The sequence below is a fragment of the Solanum pennellii genome, chromosome 3 (genome assembly GCF_001406875.1).
Source record: "Solanum pennellii chromosome 3, SPENNV200".
Lineage (NCBI taxonomy): Eukaryota > Viridiplantae > Streptophyta > Magnoliopsida > Solanales > Solanaceae > Solanum > Solanum pennellii.
In genome coordinates, this window is record NC_028639.1 from 69,278,718 (window position 1) to 69,298,866 (window position 20,149).

General features: G+C 34.4%; 3 protein-coding genes across 4 annotated transcripts; 1 reads left to right on the forward strand and 2 right to left on the reverse strand.

The window, feature by feature from the left end:
- Nucleotides 1-1,915: 1,915 nt before the first annotated feature.
- Nucleotides 1,916-5,997, reverse strand: LOC107012356. Of its 2 annotated transcripts, none has more exons than XM_015212179.2 (3): nucleotides 5,677-5,997; nucleotides 3,173-3,953; nucleotides 1,916-2,676 (listed from the first exon to the last, which is right to left on the reverse strand). In XM_015212179.2, exons 2-3 carry the CDS (start codon nucleotides 3,886-3,888, stop codon nucleotides 2,469-2,471), a joined length of 924 nt encoding a protein of 307 aa, XP_015067665.1. In that variant the 5' UTR covers nucleotides 3,889-3,953; nucleotides 5,677-5,997; the 3' UTR covers nucleotides 1,916-2,468. The 2 variants fall into 2 exon arrangements, with proteins under 2 accessions (XP_015067665.1, XP_015067663.1); XM_015212177.2 differs by having other exon boundaries at nucleotides 3,173-3,956; nucleotides 5,677-5,996.
- A 6,704-nt stretch (nucleotides 5,998-12,701) lies between these two features.
- LOC107012355 (exocyst complex component EXO70E2-like) lies at nucleotides 12,702-15,911 on the forward strand. Its single transcript, XM_015212176.2, has one exon. It carries the CDS (start codon nucleotides 13,418-13,420, stop codon nucleotides 15,323-15,325), a length of 1,908 nt encoding a protein of 635 aa, XP_015067662.1. The 5' UTR covers nucleotides 12,702-13,417; the 3' UTR covers nucleotides 15,326-15,911.
- Nucleotides 15,912-18,187: 2,276 nt separating this feature from the next.
- On the reverse strand, nucleotides 18,188-19,679 carry LOC107012510 (presenilin-like protein At2g29900). Its single transcript, XM_015212376.2, has one exon. The coding sequence runs from the start codon at nucleotides 19,573-19,575 to the stop codon at nucleotides 18,262-18,264; it is 1,314 nt and encodes a 437-aa protein (XP_015067862.1). The 5' UTR covers nucleotides 19,576-19,679; the 3' UTR covers nucleotides 18,188-18,261.
- Between the last annotated feature and the right edge of the window lie 470 nt (nucleotides 19,680-20,149).

The window sequence follows — 20,149 nt, forward strand, 5'->3', positions numbered from 1 at the left end:
AGCGTTTTAAAATTTTAAAATATTTTTAATTATTATAGGTTGGGGAAAAAAAATTCTAAATTAGGTCTATAAAATAGGATAAAATTTCTTATAATATATATGAACTTTGTTTATGAAAATCAAAATAAAATGGCATAATAGTTTGTAGTTTGGTGAATTCATCATATTTATAATTTTTAAGTCATAAAAAATAGATGGGTAAATTTGCATATTTTCTTGAAGTGTAGTATGACATTGAGCTCTTTTAAATTTTTTACCAAAAAAAAAAAAAAAGAGCTATTTACATAATAAAAACAATTTAATACAATACTTCTAATTTTTATCACTTTACTGCATCAATCAGTAGGGGTATTAGTAATTTAGTTTGGATTGGTTATTGGTTAAAACTAAAATCAAATTAATTTAGTCATTTTTTAAATTTATAAACTTAAATCAAATCAAATGAAAAAAATAACCATCAATTGGTTTGGTTTGATTCAGTTTTTCTGTTTTTTTCCGGTTTAAAAGTAATAAATTTTTGACGACATACATATCTTGATAAAAAAAAAATCTAATACACGAACAATCCACATAAATGGTATTGTTTGTTCAATCAAGCAATACTAGAGTTATCATTACACGAACAAAGTAATTAAATTAAGAGATGGTGTGTAACTATCTTATGAAAGGTATAATAGGTAATAAATTTTGATAGAACTGGACTTAAGATTGTAATTGGACTAAAATTTAAGTGTTAGACTTGAGAAAATTGTCAAGTTTAAGACTTAAAGTTACTTAAATTTAACAAAATATTTATATTTAGGGAAGAGGGTCTGATATACTCCTCAATTTTGTCATTTGGAGTTAATATTCCCCTCGTTATGAAAGTGACTCATATATGTCTTTACTGTTATACAAACGACTCACATATACCCCTGCCGTTACAAAATGGCTCACATAGACCCCTCATTTAACGGAAGTTAAAAAAATTAGTTTTAAATTTATATCTATTACTTCTAATTTAAAAAAAAAAAATTATTTAGGGGTATATATGATTCTCAATGTTCAAGGTATATTTTAATTTTTTAATACATAAATTATTTTTTGATTTTATTATAATTATTTGAGTTTCTTATTCTTATTTTTTTTTTTATTTCATTCCTTGGTTTAAAGAAAAAAAATTATACTATTTTTTTGTCTATATTCGTAATTTGATTTTTGTATTCGAAGAAAAAAAATTGGTCCATCTACAATAAGTTTTACAAGAATATTAGTGAAACATAAATAAATTTGATTATCAAAATAATAATTCTAAATTAGTTATTGAAACAAAAAAAATGTTTGATGAGGATTAAACGATTATATTTTTTAGAAAAAAATAATAAAAAGTTATGTTAATTTTTTTTCCATTTCCGTTAGAGGAAAAAGGTATATGTCAGCCATTTATTTGTAAGTAGGGGTATATATGAGCCACGTTCATAACAAGGGGTATATCAGCTTTAAATGACAAAGTAAAAACAAAACCAAACCAATGACAAAGTTATCGATTTTGTTTGATTATTTTTGCAGTTGTTTTTAGTAAAACCAAAACCAAACCAAATAGTATCGGTTTTCAAAATTGTAAAACCAAATATTAATTTTTTTAATCGATTTAGTTTGAATTACATTTCTATTTGGTTTTTTAACCATAACCATGAACAACTCTATTAATCAGTACAATGATCCCTCGTAAACCTATGTATGATTATAGCTTTTACTGAAACAAGAGCTTGATTAGTTCATTAAGGATGTACAATCTAACTCGAAAACATATAGTAAAATGATTTCTCGTGACCAATTACAATAACAAATAACTTTTCCAAGATTTTCACTTGTAAAGATGAAAATCTCTTGCTAAAAAAAGGGCATAAAGTAGTGCGAACTATAAGATCACATATGGAGAAATATTCAAGTTTTATGGAGAAGATTGTATATGAACATATAAAATTTTGGGTAGTAGGAAGAAACAAGATTTTCTCCTTCTCTATAAAAGAAAAAAAAATGATTTACAACTAACTGATAATCAATGAAGAACTTCATCTACACTGTATGTCAAAAAATGGATGGGGGAAACTTACAAACATGTAGGTCTCTAATTTCTGACTTATCAGCATCAAACAAAATCTGGAAAAAAAAAAGCTCCCGCTTATTTACATTTGACACGAACAATTGAAAAATCAGAATCCCACAAGTTGAAGGTCTTCGTAATCTTCTAATTAGAACTCTGGGGACCAAACACATAGTGGTCCAAAGGGCAGACCAGTAAACTGGATGATCAAGTCATCATACTTTACCAAAATGCATCAAAGCAGCACTTTTAAGTCCTTTTTTATGAATGTTGTTACTACCAAACTCACCAGGCATGCACCACATCAGCACTTCTGGGCTAATCGTATTATTCCTTGAACCATGGCATTGTCAGAAACAAAGGGACTATTAGGAAAGCAATCCTAGGAACCGGAAGAGCAGCATGAGAAGAAAGGAAACCATTGTGTTTTCCCTGCACCTTCAGTTGTTGTCGGGGTCTTTGGCTCTGATTGAGGGGGCGATTCTGTATGCAGCTCAGCTGATTCTAACTGAGGTTGCTTCTGCTCTGGGCTAGATTCAGTTGGAGCAGCCATGCGCTGTGAGTAGTTTTTATCCAGATTCCCTGACAGCCTTCATTTTTAGACAGATGGGTCAGTCAATCTCTCATTAATACTGGCATACATATGGAAATTGCAAAGAAGCATAATGTTCACATTGATACCTTCCGAAAGTCATATCTATGCAAAAACAGTTCATTTAATCTTTCAGTTTTTCCCTAACATTCTATTCAAGTCAGAAAAAGAGAATCCATCAATAGATACATGTCTATGTTACCTAGCGGAAGATCAGGGTCCAGATATAAAGTCAATTATTTAAATGATGAAACCACAAGATATGTTCATAGTAAGTAGCAAAACAGGTCATGCAGTAGAGATAATAATTTATTGACCATTTGTCATTAGTCTTTGGAGTCAAAATGTAGGGGTCTCACTATAATTGTATGCACAGAAAGTGAGATAGAAAGAAGAAATGTTCACACTAGAAATGATTGTCGACATTCTAAATGAACAGTAAGGACAAAATTTTGCCAATGTATCATATGAGAGTTTGAGAGTTGACTGCCTACACTGGAAATGCAAAAGACATTGTATTGGTTCCACTTTCCATTGGCTTAGGAGAAACACGTCCTACAGCAAGAGATCTTTCATGCTTTAAATCTTCATTTCCCCTTGAGATCTCCACTTCAGCCAATTCCATCTCATGACTTGACTGGTACGGTGAGAAGTCACACATAGCAGGGGGTGCGGGGAAGTTTTGAGGAGTTCCTAGCTCACCCAGCTCATCCGACTGCCAAAAACTAGCATCTTTGGTAAAACTCGTAGTACCCATGTGAATGCTAAATAATGATTCATGAGAAGTTACACTCCACTCTGCTGGATTTGCAGACTCATCTCTAGCAAACACTGAAGAAGGGATCCTATAAGATTCATTTGCGGAGTGCTCCATTACTTGCATGGGAGGTGATTCTGTGGTTGACGAATTGCCAGAGCATGACCTGGAAAAACAGTGAGTCCCTTCTGACTGTGACATGGAAGGTGACACTTCATGGTTTAAGGGTTCACTACTAATGGTAGAGCTCCCAGAAACAGGATTTTTGTTATCATCAGATTCATAATTAGCCTTGCCAAAGGGGTCATTCAGTGTCGAGTCAGGTGATGTATTGCAGAAAGAGTCTGAGGAACTTAAAGTTTTCCCACGAGGGGAGACTTTAAGTCCTGTAACAGCAAGGGTAGGAGGTGTCCCTGATTTTCCATCAGTTGCAGTAACATGCTTAGGCTCCATAGCTGAAGACGTCTGACTCAATTCACCATGCAAAGTTGTCTTTACCAAGCCAAAGAGTCAAACTTCTACTGCCATAGAAAGAACTGAAATCAGAGTCAATTCAATGTTCAAATGGATCAATGATTAAATTTCAAATTGAAGTTTCAGGTATGAATTATCTACAACAAGCTTTCTGCTTGGCCCTATGCTTGCAACTACGATTTCCATGTGAAAACCCGACTTTTTTGTGCTACTGATTTAGGACAAGGTCGTACCAATATTGAAGTTACAGTCAAGGCAATCCTGCATTTCTACAGCCCGTGCTAAACAAGAGATTGGAAAGGCAAACAGCGAAATCCAGAAGAAAAAATATGTACTACATAATTCTTGTATGTATGCTAGTGCCATAATAAACCATTATTCTGTCTTATTTGTTGTCTTTGGCATTTAAGAGTTCAACCCCTCTATCCTTGCTTAAAATTTTAGAAACTGTTGAACTTTGGTGGAAAGTATAGCAACCAGGCCTAAAAGTTTCTTTAAAACACCCACTCTTCCAATATACTAAACAACAATGTTTAACATAAGAGGATACAATCAACAAAGATGTCTTAACAATTCAATGGCTTCCAAAAACATGCATAAGAGGGTGTACAGTTTGTGTGATACAAAAGCAGTGTTTTTTGACATTTTCACCTCAAGCTCTTGTAGACCAAACAATTCCTTCGCATCAAAGATAAAAGTAAAAGCTAAAACGAGTCACCATAATCATCATTAACAAAAACAAAAATGAGTCACCATAATCTTCATTAGCAAAAACATAAATGAGTCATCATAATCTTCAATAGCAAAAACAAATATGGAGTCACCATATCTTGAAAAATATGCAACTATAAGAATTCCTGAGCCCAAGGACTGCCTGTGTGTATGCAAAGGGACAAGCACTGAATAGAAGGATGAAAACAAGCAAGATATATGTGTTTCGAGTTCTAATAGTTAGAGTTCCTCTCTCAAATCGTGAATCATCCCTCAGAAAACAGAATAAGTAATAGAACAAGAAAAACTACAAGGTGACACCAAAGGTAAGGGCCAGAGGAGACAAGGGTTCGGACGACTGAGCTTGAAATGCACTCTCGCATGCTTATTATCACACGGAAGTGTAACAGTTGAGACTAGTCTTTTCAATCTTTCCATCTATGACTAAATCAAGGAAGTTGATACACTTTCCGGGTCAAGAATTTGCAATACATTCCAGTCCATTGGTTTCCAAGAAAAAAGTTTATATATCAATTAGAACTTCAGTTAACCAGATAGCCTCCACAGAATTGTCAGCAAAAAGAATAGCCTCCACGGAATTGTCAAAAAAAAAGAATAGCCTCCACAGAATAGTCAGAAAAAGAATAGCAGCCTCAATGGAATTGTCACACAAGTGCACCAAATGGTTCTGAAATATGTTTATCATAGCATCACTTCAAGAGAAACTATTAGTCTCCTTGCTTTCAAAACCTACTTTTGCTCGAACTCTTTACTCAGGCGTGAGTTGGATTCTCCAAAAGTAGTGCATTTTTGGAGAGTCCGAGCAACATTATTCAAAACCTTCCACACTGCATTGTCTAGTTATTAACTCAAAAGAACAAAATAAACATAGTGAAACACTGGTTCAATGCTCTCTTAATGAATATCCTCCATCCAATTACCCAGCAATTAGGCCGAAATAAAAATGAAAGCAAAAACCCATCACAAAAATGCTACAATTAAGAAAAAAATTTGTAACATTTGGGATATAAATGAATAAATCGAGAAATCACGAACCGTCCAACTATGGAGCCCAAAAAACGGCTAAAGAGCTGCAAAAGGAATGGGTCGTCGTCGTACCGGTAATTGCCGGCCGGCGACGACTGACCTGGGAGCTAATCTGAAAACCAAAAGACCCCTTTGACCCTCGTCGTTATTCATGTAGTCTCTTATTCTGTGAAAGAATGGGGAAAGAGAAGAGTGTGGAATGAACGAAAATTGTCACACGCAAACTGAACGGCAATTTTCACAGAGCAGCGACATTCTCGCTGGATTCCATGGTGCCCAAACTTCCTTTTTTCCCGGAGTACGGACTACGGTTACGAGATTAACACCGTGTTTGGCACCATTCACAATAACTGTATCCAAGTTTACTTTTTATTTAAAAAAGAAAAACAATTCTTTAATTTTAATTGCTTACAGATTTACTATCAAAATATTAGAAAATATTTTAATATATTTTACATAACTTTGATATAAGATAAAAAAATTAAAAAAATTGAAACGGATGTGTGATGAGATGAGCACGAGATATTTTTTGGGTTGAATGTAAAAGCATTTTTGAACATAAATTAATGAAAATAATAATGTTGATTTATTATTGTGGGAGTAATTAATTTCACTTTTAGAATGAAATAACATGAACTACTTAGTTAGTATATTTTTTATCAAATAAAATAAAAATTTAATCACAAAATCTAATTATGAAATATCTTATCCTACAAATCAAACAACTCACACTTTTAAAAATATTTCGTTCTAGTACGACATTTCTATTAAAGCAATACCATAATGTCATGAAGTCAAACAAATAAAGTCAAAATATGTTTTTATTATTGTCAAGTCTCCTTTGGCATTATTGCTAAAAATTATTATTCTTTTAATAGCTTTCAAGAGATTGTTTTTGAATTAAAAAAAAATTGTGTTTGGCTAATCCAAAAGTGATTTGTGTCAGCAAATTGTGTTTTGCTAATCTTTGTTAAAAAGTGTTTTGAAAATCAAATTACGATTAATGACAACTATGAATATATTTTTAACATTAATATTATTTCATATAGAGAAACCAATTTAAACATCTATTACAAAAAAAAAGAAGTTAAATTTTATTTTTATTAAATTAAAATATTCATATTTGTTATAAATACATTGAATTAAGTGGATTGTCCATTAAGCTTATCATAAACTTATCCTTATCATGGATATGTATTCCCAAGCTGATGAATCTTTTTGGGATAGAAATGTATCTACATGTGACATTAAACATAGTGACCTTTTGGTTGATTTCTCTACCTATAAATAGAGATATCATTCACCAATGTAATACACACTTGAATAAGAAGAAAATTCCCCTTCTTCTTGTCTTCTTCTCTTTATGATTATATTCTTATGAGCTTGATTTTATAACACGTTATCAGCACGAGTCTCTATCTAATTGAGAGTGAGTTCTTGTTTTTCTTTAGCTCATATTTTGGTTGATCTCGTTATGAAGATCAAAGTATTATATGCATAAAATCAGGTATGTATTTTCTAAAATATTTTATGATTTAGAATAAAATAGTATTCAGTCACTAACAATTATCAGGAACCGAAGACATAATATTATTATTGGTTGAATATGACATGCTATACAAAACTTCTTAAATGGAAGAAGGTATAAAATTTTAATAGCATGAGTTTGAATATTATTTTGATTGTTTTGAAAGACTCAAAGAATAACTCATGTTGTACTTCGGTTTATTATCCCGTTGGTTAAGGGTAAGACGATGGATTCAAGTTTCATCGCACCAAAAGGGTAAGACATCAATTAGAGTTTTGATGCACCGTGATTGGATTCAAGTCCCATAGAATTATGGCGTAACACGCCTTATATGGGTAAGACATTGAGTTTGAGCCAATGCACCATAGCGATGATAAAATGATGACTAACAAAAATAATATATTTTTGATGAAAAGTCTTGAAATTCATCATATTGAATTTGCTCCATTCTTTGAAAAGAATGTGGTAGCAACATGTGATAACTCTGAAATCCGCCTGTTGACTTGCTCCATTCAATCATATGAATGTGGTAGCAGTGAATGATTAGTCTGAAAGATGACAAATAATTAATGATATGAATAAGGGCGTGGAGGGACAGAATTATAATAGTCATCATTGTGGTAATGATAAAAGGAAGAACACTATGAGTTCTTCAAATAGTCCTTCAAAATGTGAAGACAATTTTTATCATCAAAATGGTATGAAAGGTCATTAGACTTGTGAATGTTGTCAACCCAATAATTTGACAAGTTTATAAATCCTCTATCATGATACAAGAAGATAAAGTGATGGTACACTTGATCTTTCAAAGTGATGTTGAGGTGTGTCATGGAAATATGATGAATTTTAAAGCCATGACAATGTGCTTATAATGCAAATTTATGAAGTACATATAAATAATTAGTCCATTCCTTGAAGAGAATGTGACTTGTGATGAGTATCGTGAATGCTCGACCATTCTATAAGAGAATGGGTCCAGATGTGATAAAATCATTATGGGTTGGATATATGCCACAACTCACCTCTATGGAAGGTTTGAGAAAAAATGATATATGTCACTTCTCATCTCTACGGGAGATTTGAGAGGAAATAAATTTTATTTGGCAGAAATGGCTAATTGTATTGTACGGTTTATACGTCACTATGGTATGTTTATTGTGAACTACCGAAAGGGCAAAAGAAAGAAATAGTTCTTGCCTATAAGGGTTGTGGTCATTATTGTGTGGCAATACAAATTTGTCATTGGTTGTGTACCTATGGTACAACAAAAGTAAAGCAAGAAAGACGTCTTGCTCGTAATGATTTTGACCATGACAATAATAATATAATTTCCTCCTTGAAGGAGATGCTCACCATAGGGATGGTGTCATGCAATATGTGATAGTACACAAAATTAATTGCAAGCTCTAACGAGTTGTGCTATTATCAGAGGAATAATATTGGGGTTGTAGTAAGTCTCAAAAGAAACTTTTTAAGTTTCGGATGAATTGAAAATAAATATTGAGACTATAAATCACTACAACCGAAGAGGGTTATAAATGTTTATGTAAAAGATTACCCCACTTTTCCTCATGTTTGTTCCATACAAACATGTACATGCTGATGAAATCACATGTAAAAGTAAATTATAAGTGTACTAAAATAAAGATCAGTTGGCATGACTGGTTGACCATTCCGATTAAATGTGATGCAAACGTGATTGAGAATTCAGGTGATTTATATGATGAAGAAATAAAGATTCTTCAAGAATTCTCTTGTGTTGCTTGTTCTCTTGATAAAATGATCATTGTACCAGCTAAGGTTGGGATTGTAATCCCCTAAAATTTTTGGAACATATAAAAGGGTGAATATGGGCCCGTTCACCTGTCATGTGGATCATTTGCAACTATATGATTGATGCATCTATGCGATGGTCACATGTATTTTGTTGTCACTTTACAAATTGGTTTTTGTAAGGTTGTTTGCTCGAATTGTTAAAATTAAGAGCACAGTTCCAAACTATGAAATTATATTGATAATGCTGGTTGATTTAGCAGAAATTGTATGCCTCCAATTATAGCTAAATCATGGTTATGAGAACAAAACTCCCAAATAAGATTTGGTATGAGATAATTTTATTTAACATGTAGCAACACATGTATGCATCAAACCAACAAGGTTTCCCCATTAAAATTGGTTCAGGGTCAGGAACCATATAATTTTCATCTAAAATGTTGAATGTGCGGTTATGATTTTAATTGCTCCACCACGCACAAAGATGAACTTCCAAATAAGGTTGGAATGAATGTTAGATTTTCTAACATTAGGGGGAGAGATGATTGACAGCTGAAAATTATGTGTGAGGTTAATTATGAATTATCTAGATCCTCGTTAAATAAATATGTGAACTTAAAGTTCAAGGGATAATTCAGTTGCATAATGTTGCAAATCAGTTGCCAGATGAATGCACTGACCCTATGATATAATTCAGCTGCAAATGCTCCAATATGAAGTCCTTGAAGGACAGAGTCTATGATACGCCGGAAGCGTAATAGACCAATCGATTCCAAATATAAAATTCCTTGAAGAAGGAAGGAGCAAATGATCAATATGGTCATGATAATGAGGCAAGTGCTATAAAAGAGCACATTGACATAACACTTCATAAAATCTTGAAAAAGGTTCAGGTACCTGAAATAATGAAAAATGAAGAGATCTCGATAAGTTATGTCTTGTTGGAATCGATATCAAATAACCGTCGACGGTATCTTTGATATGAGGTAGCGCTCAATGATATAAATTGTGACGAGGATCTTGAATTCAAATCTGTCATATAGTGTGGACAGATAAATGGTTGGCCAAGTAAAATGCACAATTCAAGTATATTTTGTTTCACTTAGAAAAGTGACATTTTGGACTGGTAGTCCATAAATCAAGGTATAATGTCAGTGGGGTACAAATAAATTATTATGCGATAGTATAACCGTAAGATATCAAATACGGTTTGTGCCTTGGGGCATAAAGGTTTATCGCAAAAATCCTGACATTATTGGAGATGTTTTCTCCTTTGGTGGATGCAATGAGGTTTGTTTTGATCTGGCAACATATGAAAAACTTGAATGCATGTAATGAATAATTGTAATGTCTAGCTAGACAATGAAGGTTATATGAAAATCCTTGAAACAATCGAGGTGTCTGAAGCATATAAGAGTTTGAAAGAAACTTTTTCAATAAAGCTTCAAGAATCCTTATATGGATTGAAATAGTCAAGGAAGAAAAAGGGTACAAAAGAATGACCCTAATTGTCCTTGTATTTTTATGAAAAGGTCTTGGTAAGACAAAATTTTGTCTTGACCTACAGATTGATAATTTGACAAATGAAATATTTGTCTAACAGTGCACATACACTGAAAAGTTTTGATGCAATTTTATATGGATAAATCGCATTCATTGAGTACCCCAATGATTATGAGATCACTTGACATAAATGATGATTCAGTTTGATCTCAAAAGAAGGATGAAGAGTTTCTTGGTGATGAAACTCTATCTTGGTGCAATCAGGGCACTAGTGCATCTTACTAACAATATTTGACCAGATATTTGTTTTGCAGTAAATTTACTGGCAAGATTCAGTTTCTCCCCGATAAAAGAACATTGAAATGGTGTTGATCACATGATTGAATATCCTCGAAGGACCATAGTTATGGGTTTATTCTATTGCGAGGAATCCAAGACAAAATTGATTTGTTACGCAGATGCAGATATTTATCTGATCCGCATAAAGCTCTATCTCAAGCACGCTATGTGTTTGCATGTGGAGGCACAATAATATCCTGGCGATCAATGAAGCAAATTTTGCTATGCAGAAATAAAAGTCCTCCATGAAGCAAGTCGAAAGTGCGTCTGGTTGAGATAAATGACACACCACATTCAAGAAATGTGTGGTTTTTCTTTGAAAAAGAATATACCAACCACAATGTACGAAGACTGGAGACATCATCACAACAAATTAAGTGATGTTTTAATCAGGAGGAGTATAATACGCGTTGCACTCTTTTTCCCTTGACCGAGGTTTTTTCCCACTGGGTTTTCCTTGCAAGGTTTTTAATGAGGCAACAAATAGTGCGTATCAAAAGATATGTGTACTGTTTTTCCTTCACTAGAATTTTTTCCCACAGGGTTTTTCCTAGTAAGGTTTTAACAAGACACATTATCTATGGATATTTAAGGGGGAGTGTTATAAATACATTGAATTAAGTGGATTGTCCATTAAGCTTATCATAAACTTATCCTTGTCATGGATATGTATTCCCAAGCTGATGAATCTTTTTGGGATAGAAATGTATCTACTAATGTGACATTAAACATGGTGACCTTTTGATTGATTTCTCTACCTATAAATAGAGATATCATTCACCAATGTAATACACACTTGAATAAGAAGAAAATTCCCCTTCTTCTATCTACTTCTCTTGTCTTCTTCTCTTTATGATTATATTCTTATGAGCTTGATTTTATAACAATATTCAAATTTTCAATCTATATAACACATTTTTTTAGAGAGTTGAAATTTTTAATCGTTTTTTTTCTTTTTTCTAATCTTGCAAAATTATTGTTATTACATTTTTTTTGTTATTCTGAAAAATAATATGTAAAATAAAAAAATAAAATATGAATATAAATTTACTACTCCCTCCGTTTAAAAAAGAATGTCTTTATTTTCTTTTTACTTTTGTTTAAAAAGAATGACCCATTTTCTTTTTTGACAACACTTTAACTTTAACTTTCCACCTGACATGTTTAACACCACAAGATTAAAGGACATTTTGATATATTTGACATAACTTTAATTTAAAATCACAAGATTAAAAAGTCATTTTTCTTTTTAAATTCTGTTCCAAGTCAAACTAGACTAATTTTTTTGAAACGAAGAGAGTATAAAAATAAAATTATTAAATAAAACTTACCTGAACTTGTATATATTCCGGTTGTTAAAAATCGTTTTTAGCACACATGGGTGGGAGGGAAGTGACGCAAGCGACAGGTAAATGTATTAGCTAGGCGCTTACGTTAATCTGACTAGGTATATCATTAATACGTCAACGTTAATTAGTAATCTCATGGGTCGATCATCCAACCCGACCCGTTTTCTCTCCCAATACTCCACCATAGTCAATAGTCAAAGGCACCTAGAGTAAAAACATAGACAACTCACAAGAATTAAAAAATTACTTACTGTATTAATTTAGAAAATTCTGATTTTAGTTATGCTTTGGAAATTATTTTCTTCTTATTGTATTTTACTAGGGTTGGATGTATTGGAGCTGAGTATTTATCGAAAACAACGTCTCTATAAAGACCTCATTTAGTAGGATTTTACTGGATTTGTTGTTGATTTTAGTTTATTGTGTTTCTCATTCGATATCCGAAATCCACATTGGAGCCCGAGTAGTTAGCTAAATACTACATGGTGGTTTGATTTTAGTTAAATGAGAAAGAAACAACTTCAAATATTAGTCTTTAGTCTAGGTTAGCTGAATATATTTTTGCTTACTTTTTACAACTAAGAAGTTTCTTTCTTCTTCCCTTTTGACCACTAAAGTTCTATGTATTTTAATGGAAAAGTACTTGTTGGAAAATCAGCAACAAATCTCATTCCTCAATACTACCACTATACGATGTACCCTTTTGTCATTGTTTTGATTGGGCTATTATCTTCCACTAAAACGCGTAGAGGTGTGATCTTTCTATTCAGTTAACTCTTGTTTCAATAACTTCACATCTCATCATCCCTTTTACTATATTTTGTTCTTTTCTTGACTCAATGAACCAATCTTTGAGGAGAGAGCTCCAAGAAACAAGCATAATCTTGGCTTTACCTACATAGTCTTTTAATCCCTTTTTAGCACTTGAACTTTGGTTTTGTTACATGCCCATTCTTTGATGGTTGTTAATCTTTTAATGTTAGTGACCCTGAAAGAGTTTAAGAGATGTACATCCCAATTTTGTGTCCTTTGTTGAAACTTGTCACATTTCATTAGAGAATCTTGACCTTTTTGAGGACTTGAGGTTTATGGGGGTATTTTCTGGTCATTAGTCTGTGTTCTGAATTCTGGTGAGGACTTAGGGGTTTATCTAAGGGGTGGGGAGCAGCCTTTTCCTTCTTGATTACCTAAAAGATTAGAGCTTGAGGGAAGGAAGGATCATCCAAAGTTTACTTTTGACTTTACCTGTTGCCTGAAAATGGAAGGCGATAAATCGGCGGATGAACATGTAATTGCTGCAGCTCAACACCTTGTGAAGGCGTTAAAAGACAGGACAAGCTTGAGCGATGAAGTTAGAAGAACTCTAGCCGATCTTGACATTCATTTGGCTGCAATGACTGAAGCAAAAGAGGATGAGACCACAAGTTTCAAAGAGATTGAAGGTCGGTTGAAGTCAGCTGAGGCAAAGATCATGTCCTTGCAGTCAAATTGTCTGAAGATATGGGATACTGGTCCTTCTAATCAACTTCTTGAGTATCTGCAAAATGTAGAAGAAGTTCGGAGTATAATAGTGAGCTTGGAAAGTATGGTGCTAAACAAGAACAGGAAACAAAGCAGACTTACTAATCAAGCTCACAGTGTGTTGCAGATTGCAATGGTAAGGCTGCAGGAAGAAGTTATCAATATTCTTGCGCAGAGTAAGCAGTGTTTTGAGCATGCATATGTGTCGTTCCATTCTTGTGAAGAGACCGTAGTTGATGAGGAGACGATGGTCTCAATTGAGTATGACTCAATTGAGGGAACATCTTGTCTGGATAGTAGTAGAGCTGAATCAGAAGAATGTATAATAATGGATTTGGTCCATCCAGGCGTTGTTCCTTATATCAAGTCCATTGCAGATCTGATGTTAGCTTCACATTATGTTCAAGAATTTTGCCAAGTTTTTATCAGATTCTGGAAAGATGCATTGTATGAATACTTGGGGCTTTTCTGTATGCAACAAATCAGCATTGAAGATGTGCTGAGAATGGACTGGGCAAGCTTGAATTGCAGAATTAAGAAGTGGCGTCAGGCAACGAAGAATGTCATTGCATTCTATCTCCCTAGTGAGAAAAACCTCTTTGATCAGATCCTCGGTGAGTTTGGATCTGTCAGTTCAACATGTTTCATTGAGGTCTCAAAGGATGCCATGATGTGTCTTTTGAATTTTGGCCAAGCTGTAGCTATTGGTCCCCTTCTACCAGAACGTCTTTTTTGTTTACTCGACATGTATGAGCTTCTTAGAGGTCTTTGTCAAGATGTGGATGCTTTGTTTTGTGTAAACCATGGTAATTCCATTCAAGTGGAGTACCATGAACTCATGAAAAGTCTTGGAGATTCTGCAAAAGCAATCTTTCTGGGGTTGGGGAATCGAATTGCTTCAAACACTTCAACAACTCCCTTCCAAGGAGGAGGTGTTCATCCTCTGACCAAGTATGTTATCAATTATTTCATGCTTCTGTCAGAATATTATGTTACCCTGAGGTTCCTTTTAGAGGACAGAGAGGTAGAGAGCTCGGTTGAAGTTGTCGATACACTGGTCAGGCTCGACATTTCATCCGAAATCCCATGTCCATTGGCTTTTCACTTGCAGTCAATAACATCCAGGCTCGAATCCAACCTTGAAGATAGGTCCAATTTATATAAAGACGATTCTTTGAAGCACATCTTTTTGATGAACAACATCCATTACATGGTCCAGAAAATCAAGAATTCCAAACTCAGAACCTGTTTTGGTGATGAGTGGATAAAAATACATATTGTAAAATATGTGCAGCACGAAAAAAGCTATGAGAGAAAAACATGGAATTCAATCATATCTTTGATAACCGGTTATGAGAAGTTAGGGAAGGCAGTTCTGAAGGAGAGGTGCAGAAATTTCAGTATTGCTTTTGAGGAAGTGTATAAAAACCAGACAGGATGGACTATTCCAGATATTGATCTTCGAGCTGATTTGAATGTTTCAATCGGATTAAGAGTCATTCATGCCTACCGTACATTCGCTGGAAAGGTGAGAAAATCTCTCAGTGAAAAGCACATCAAATACACAGAAGAGGACTTGGAGGAGTATCTCCTGGACTTTTTTCAAGGTTCAGCAAAGTCTCTTAATCATCACTGGAGGAGGTGAAAGTTGAATAACAGTAGTAGTATATTTTCCTGCATTGAGCGTTTCAATTGTCTTATCTTTTGTAATTTATCAACATTAGTGTTGTACTCCCCCCACCCCCACCCTAACACACACACACACCACACAGATGTATAGTTGTCCATAGTTTTCGAGTTCAATCTAGTATGGTAACTTTATGGTATATGCATTCCTTTTCATCTGTGTTCCACTCTCATTCTTGCTAACACTCTGTTGCTGATCATTTGCAACATGAGTGTCCCAAATCACTTGTCATAGCTATGTCGTTCAGATTCCTAAAAAATGTTGCCCCATCCGCATCAGAATCCTCCAAGAAGGCACTATTTTTGGATGATCCAACACTAATCTGATGATATTTTTGGGAAGTCAAAACAATGTAGGCTAAAAGTGGTCAAAACCACTGAGCCATAAAGGTTGGAAGACAGAAGATGACTTCAGATATTAAAGTCTGATAGAGAGGCCTAACTACTTTAGATATTCAAGTCATGGCATTCAATACATCTGTACAGGTAAAAGGGAAAACTTGTATGAGCACATGCTCAGCCACCTATCAAATCATTTTGATTTATTCTTTTCTCGGTGTTAATACTGCAGAAGTTCAGCACCCCATAACTATCACTGAACATTTGTATCATTTATGCTTCATAGTTAAAGTAAAAGTCGTTTCAAGTCTTCTTCCTTGTACATGTATCTGTAGTTTTCAAATTTAAAACCTATGTTGGTGTGAAGGTCTTGACTCTTTTGAGGGAACAGTGGCGCTAGGGGCTAATATAATGGTGATTGAGACATTTATAGGGTCATTTGGTAGCTGATTAAGAGCTAAGTAATCTTGCATAAGTAACACCATGTTTGGCAGCATCTTTTTGCTATGCATAAAATACAACACACCTAATATAATGTTCGGTTTGCAATTTAGAAACCGACAAAACTAATACATATATAAGTTGGAGAATCTACGTATATTTTATGCAGGATAGAAGATGGATAACTAAACAGTCACAAAATAATATTTAGATTCCATTATAATTGATCTTTGTATAACTAATATCGACACAACTCTAACCGATTACCAAACAACACCAACTATTCTGATAAGGTGATTTTCCTAAACAAGAAAGAACTAGTGAAGTTAGAAATTAAACCTCCTGAGCATGAAAAAACACTGTTGGAAGTATTTTCAGTAACAGAAACAAAACCTCATAATCTTTAACTAATCAGAACACGTAAACAATGATCAGGTGGACTCACGTTCAATCATTCCAATGTACTTGTCACATCATGATCCTTTTTCAAACAAATTACAAGTCAACAGAAACTTGGTCATTACAGGCAACTGCAGTTTCTCAGATGAGTTATACAATAAATACATGTTTCTCTCAGTAACCATACTTTCAGTAGTGTCAAATAACAATAAAATCTAACACTTATCTGTTTAAGCAATCACAACTCACAAGTATAAAGAACAATTAGTGTAATGAATAGACATAATCAATTTGAAAAGAATGTGAGGCAGAGCTTACATAAGATGCCAACTCTAGCTTCAGAGACTTCAGATTTTCCTTGGCATTTATCATTATGTCCCTTAATATTCTCCTCTTCCCCTCTCCCCCCCCTCCTCCCCCCCTCTGTTTTATACATGAAATCACTCCTACTAACTTCATGGATTTTTTTTTTGGCAGAAGTGTCAAATAATTGTCGAGTTTCCATATTACCTTTTTCGCAATAAGGAAACTAAGGACTAAGATTTCTTAAGCGCTTAATGTTCCAGTCGTGGTTTCGAGCCAAAGTTATAGATCCAATGACTGTGGCTTTCAAAGAGCATCGTTCTCTTAATTTTGTATTTCCGTTCTGTCAAATGAATCAAATTACTTCCCTAGCATAGTGGTTAGGTAATCGCCATGTTGTCTCAAACAGACGATCAAGACTCAAAACTTACTTTCACAATAGAATAAACAATACTTTCTGCTGACATTTTAATGATAAAAGAGCTATTTTTCACACCCCAAAGTCATGGTCAGCCAGTTGGATGACTCTGTTCAAGCACATTCCTCTGCAACAAAAAGAAGGAACTTACCCTAAAAATTGTCAAAGGCACTCAAGCAATTTGAGTACAGTATATGTCTCAGAAGTAACACAGTGAAGGCAAAATAGACACGATGATGATCAATCTTGTAATTTTGTTCCACTTTTGTGTTTGTGAAGGTCAATCATGAAAGATAACATTTAGTTAGATTCCAGAAATGTGTCTCTCTGTTAATGAAACTGTAAAACTGCATCTGACTGAAACGAAAAAGATCACCCAAGATTATTTTTCCTAGATCGAAGATATCAGTCATTTCTATGACTGATTCAATAAAAAATAGAAAACACACTTTATAGCTATAGTACATATTTGTGGGTCTTACTAAATTCAAGAAAAATTGTGCAGAAAGAACTATAATCATTTCAGCCATACTTCACTTCTCATCCCTCCCTCTCTATATAGCTTGACTCACAATTACTTGAGCATTGTCCCTGTCACCTTGTGCTTTCCTAAAATCAATTTCTTTCCTGCTTTAGGTTATTGGTCACTCTGCATGTGGGCAATAATAGCGATAGTTAATGTCATGTGCCAACTATAATTGGTTTTTCTATGATATGCATGCACCACTATAAAAGGCATAAGCTATATGCCAACCTATTGGTGTTAATGATTTTATAGCGCAGCTAGCTCGTATATCCATGGAGTGGCACTTCTTCATTTCAGACATCTTGAATCACTACCTGCTTCCCTTTTATTTCACAGACAATTTTTGCCTGCTACAATTAGTCGATCAAGAGTTGCAGTTTGGCCAACTTGGAGCATGGTCCAAACAATAAAAAAAGATGTTATAATCATTAATTGAAAGTAATACATTGTCAACGAGGAAATCATGCTCCTAAAACATCAACAGGTTTATCGAACATTGTACAACAAAGGTCTCAAGCAATAGCCGAGTTAACAAATAAAATAAGACACCTAGCAGAACGGACACAGGAAGAGCAGGCAAAGCTTTCTGATAAAATGCAAGAAGCATCAGAGTGATACCAAGACCAGCTATAATAGCAAGATAACATGCATAAACTGTCATGAAATCATACATCGCAGCCCTGGCAACTAATACACTGTAGAATATGAAGTCTCCTAGCCCCAGCTTAATAGCACCTGACGATCCCAAACCAATCCCTTCAAGTGCAAAATCATCACTTGACCCTTCCTGTAAATTCATTCGGACATTTATCCTATGCTGAATTAGCGGTGCAGCCAGCTCAGAATCTGAACTTGAAACTTGACCATCCTCCACATCAACACCATCCTCCACATCAACAGCATTCCTCTCGCCGATTGATGGAAGGCTTTCGAGACCAGTACTTGATTCCAAACTAGAATAGACAGTTGAATTCAAGTTAGACCTAGAATCCAAATTTTCATCAGAGCCAATATCATTGTCCCGTCTTTCTCTCCAAACTCTCCTTTGCACAACAGCACCCCTTTGAACTGAGTCGGGATTAATAATGGGGCGAGCTTCATAAACCAAAGCCGGGATATCTTCATCCCTAGATATTGCAAGTTCAACAAGTAGCCTTAGAGGTCCACCCGGCAACAAAACAGCTGCAAGGTCATACAATGACATTGCAACCAAAAGCACCCAAGTCGTCCATTCAGGCAAGAGTGTAAACCAATAGGCAACCAAAACTCCAATAACAACCAGATATCCTTGGGTAATTATAATTGCCGTCTTTGACATAAACACAGCCAAAACCCCAACAACAGTGAAATTAAACAAACTCAAAGCAAAAGTAACGCAATCAATGGGAATCCTGAATTTTCCGATCAAGAACAGACATATTTCACCACCCATGAATCCCAAAACAAGAAAAGACGAGAAACCCATGTAGTATTTCAAGAATTTGGTGCATCTGAAGTAGAAAAGTAAGACCAAAAGGAATGTAACAGCAGTGACAACAACAACAAAGACTAAAGCATTCAAAAGGGCACCTTTCAATTTGTCCCAGTTTGAGTCTGAGCTGCTCTCACTATAGGCAACTGTGGCTATAGAGGTAAATGAAGGACCTGAAGAATCTGAATCATTGTTTAGTACTGAAACAAGGATAACCACCAATAGCATACAAATTGAGACTGGTGTTACAATTCTCACTATTTCTTCACCCAGTGAATCAAGAACGCTTCTGGGCTTTGCATTTTCATCCATTTGAACCCTAAAATTGAATTAACCTTCGGATTCCGGGAACAATTTTGGATTTTCAGTGTTCAGTTGATAGTCTGGGAAAATTTGGGTATTTCCAATTTTGACTTTGGATCTTGAGAGATTGCAACAAAACGGTAACCCGACCCGAGTTGTGACCTAATCCACGAGTCCGGCCCAAACTTAGCAATGATTGGGCCACATTGTAAATACAAGTTTTTTTCTCCTCAAGCTCGGTGTGACAAGTTCGATTGAGGATACACAATAGATTCATAATTTCTTTATGGAATATCTTTGTTATATCAACTCAGTCACTCGTGTGTGTAAAAGTTATATTCCATAGCTAAAGTTATTATTGATGTTGATTAACTAAATTTATTTGTTATTATCTTAGTTATCTTTTAAGTGAGCTAATGATATAAAATTTTGACATAATACATTTATCGGAAAAGGGCCTAAAATATCCTCAAAGTATTGAAAATGGTACAAAATTACCCTTCATCCACCTATTGGCTCCAAAATGCCCTTCCCACCCACCTATTGGGTCCAAAATACCCTTGTCATCCACCTTTTGGTTCAA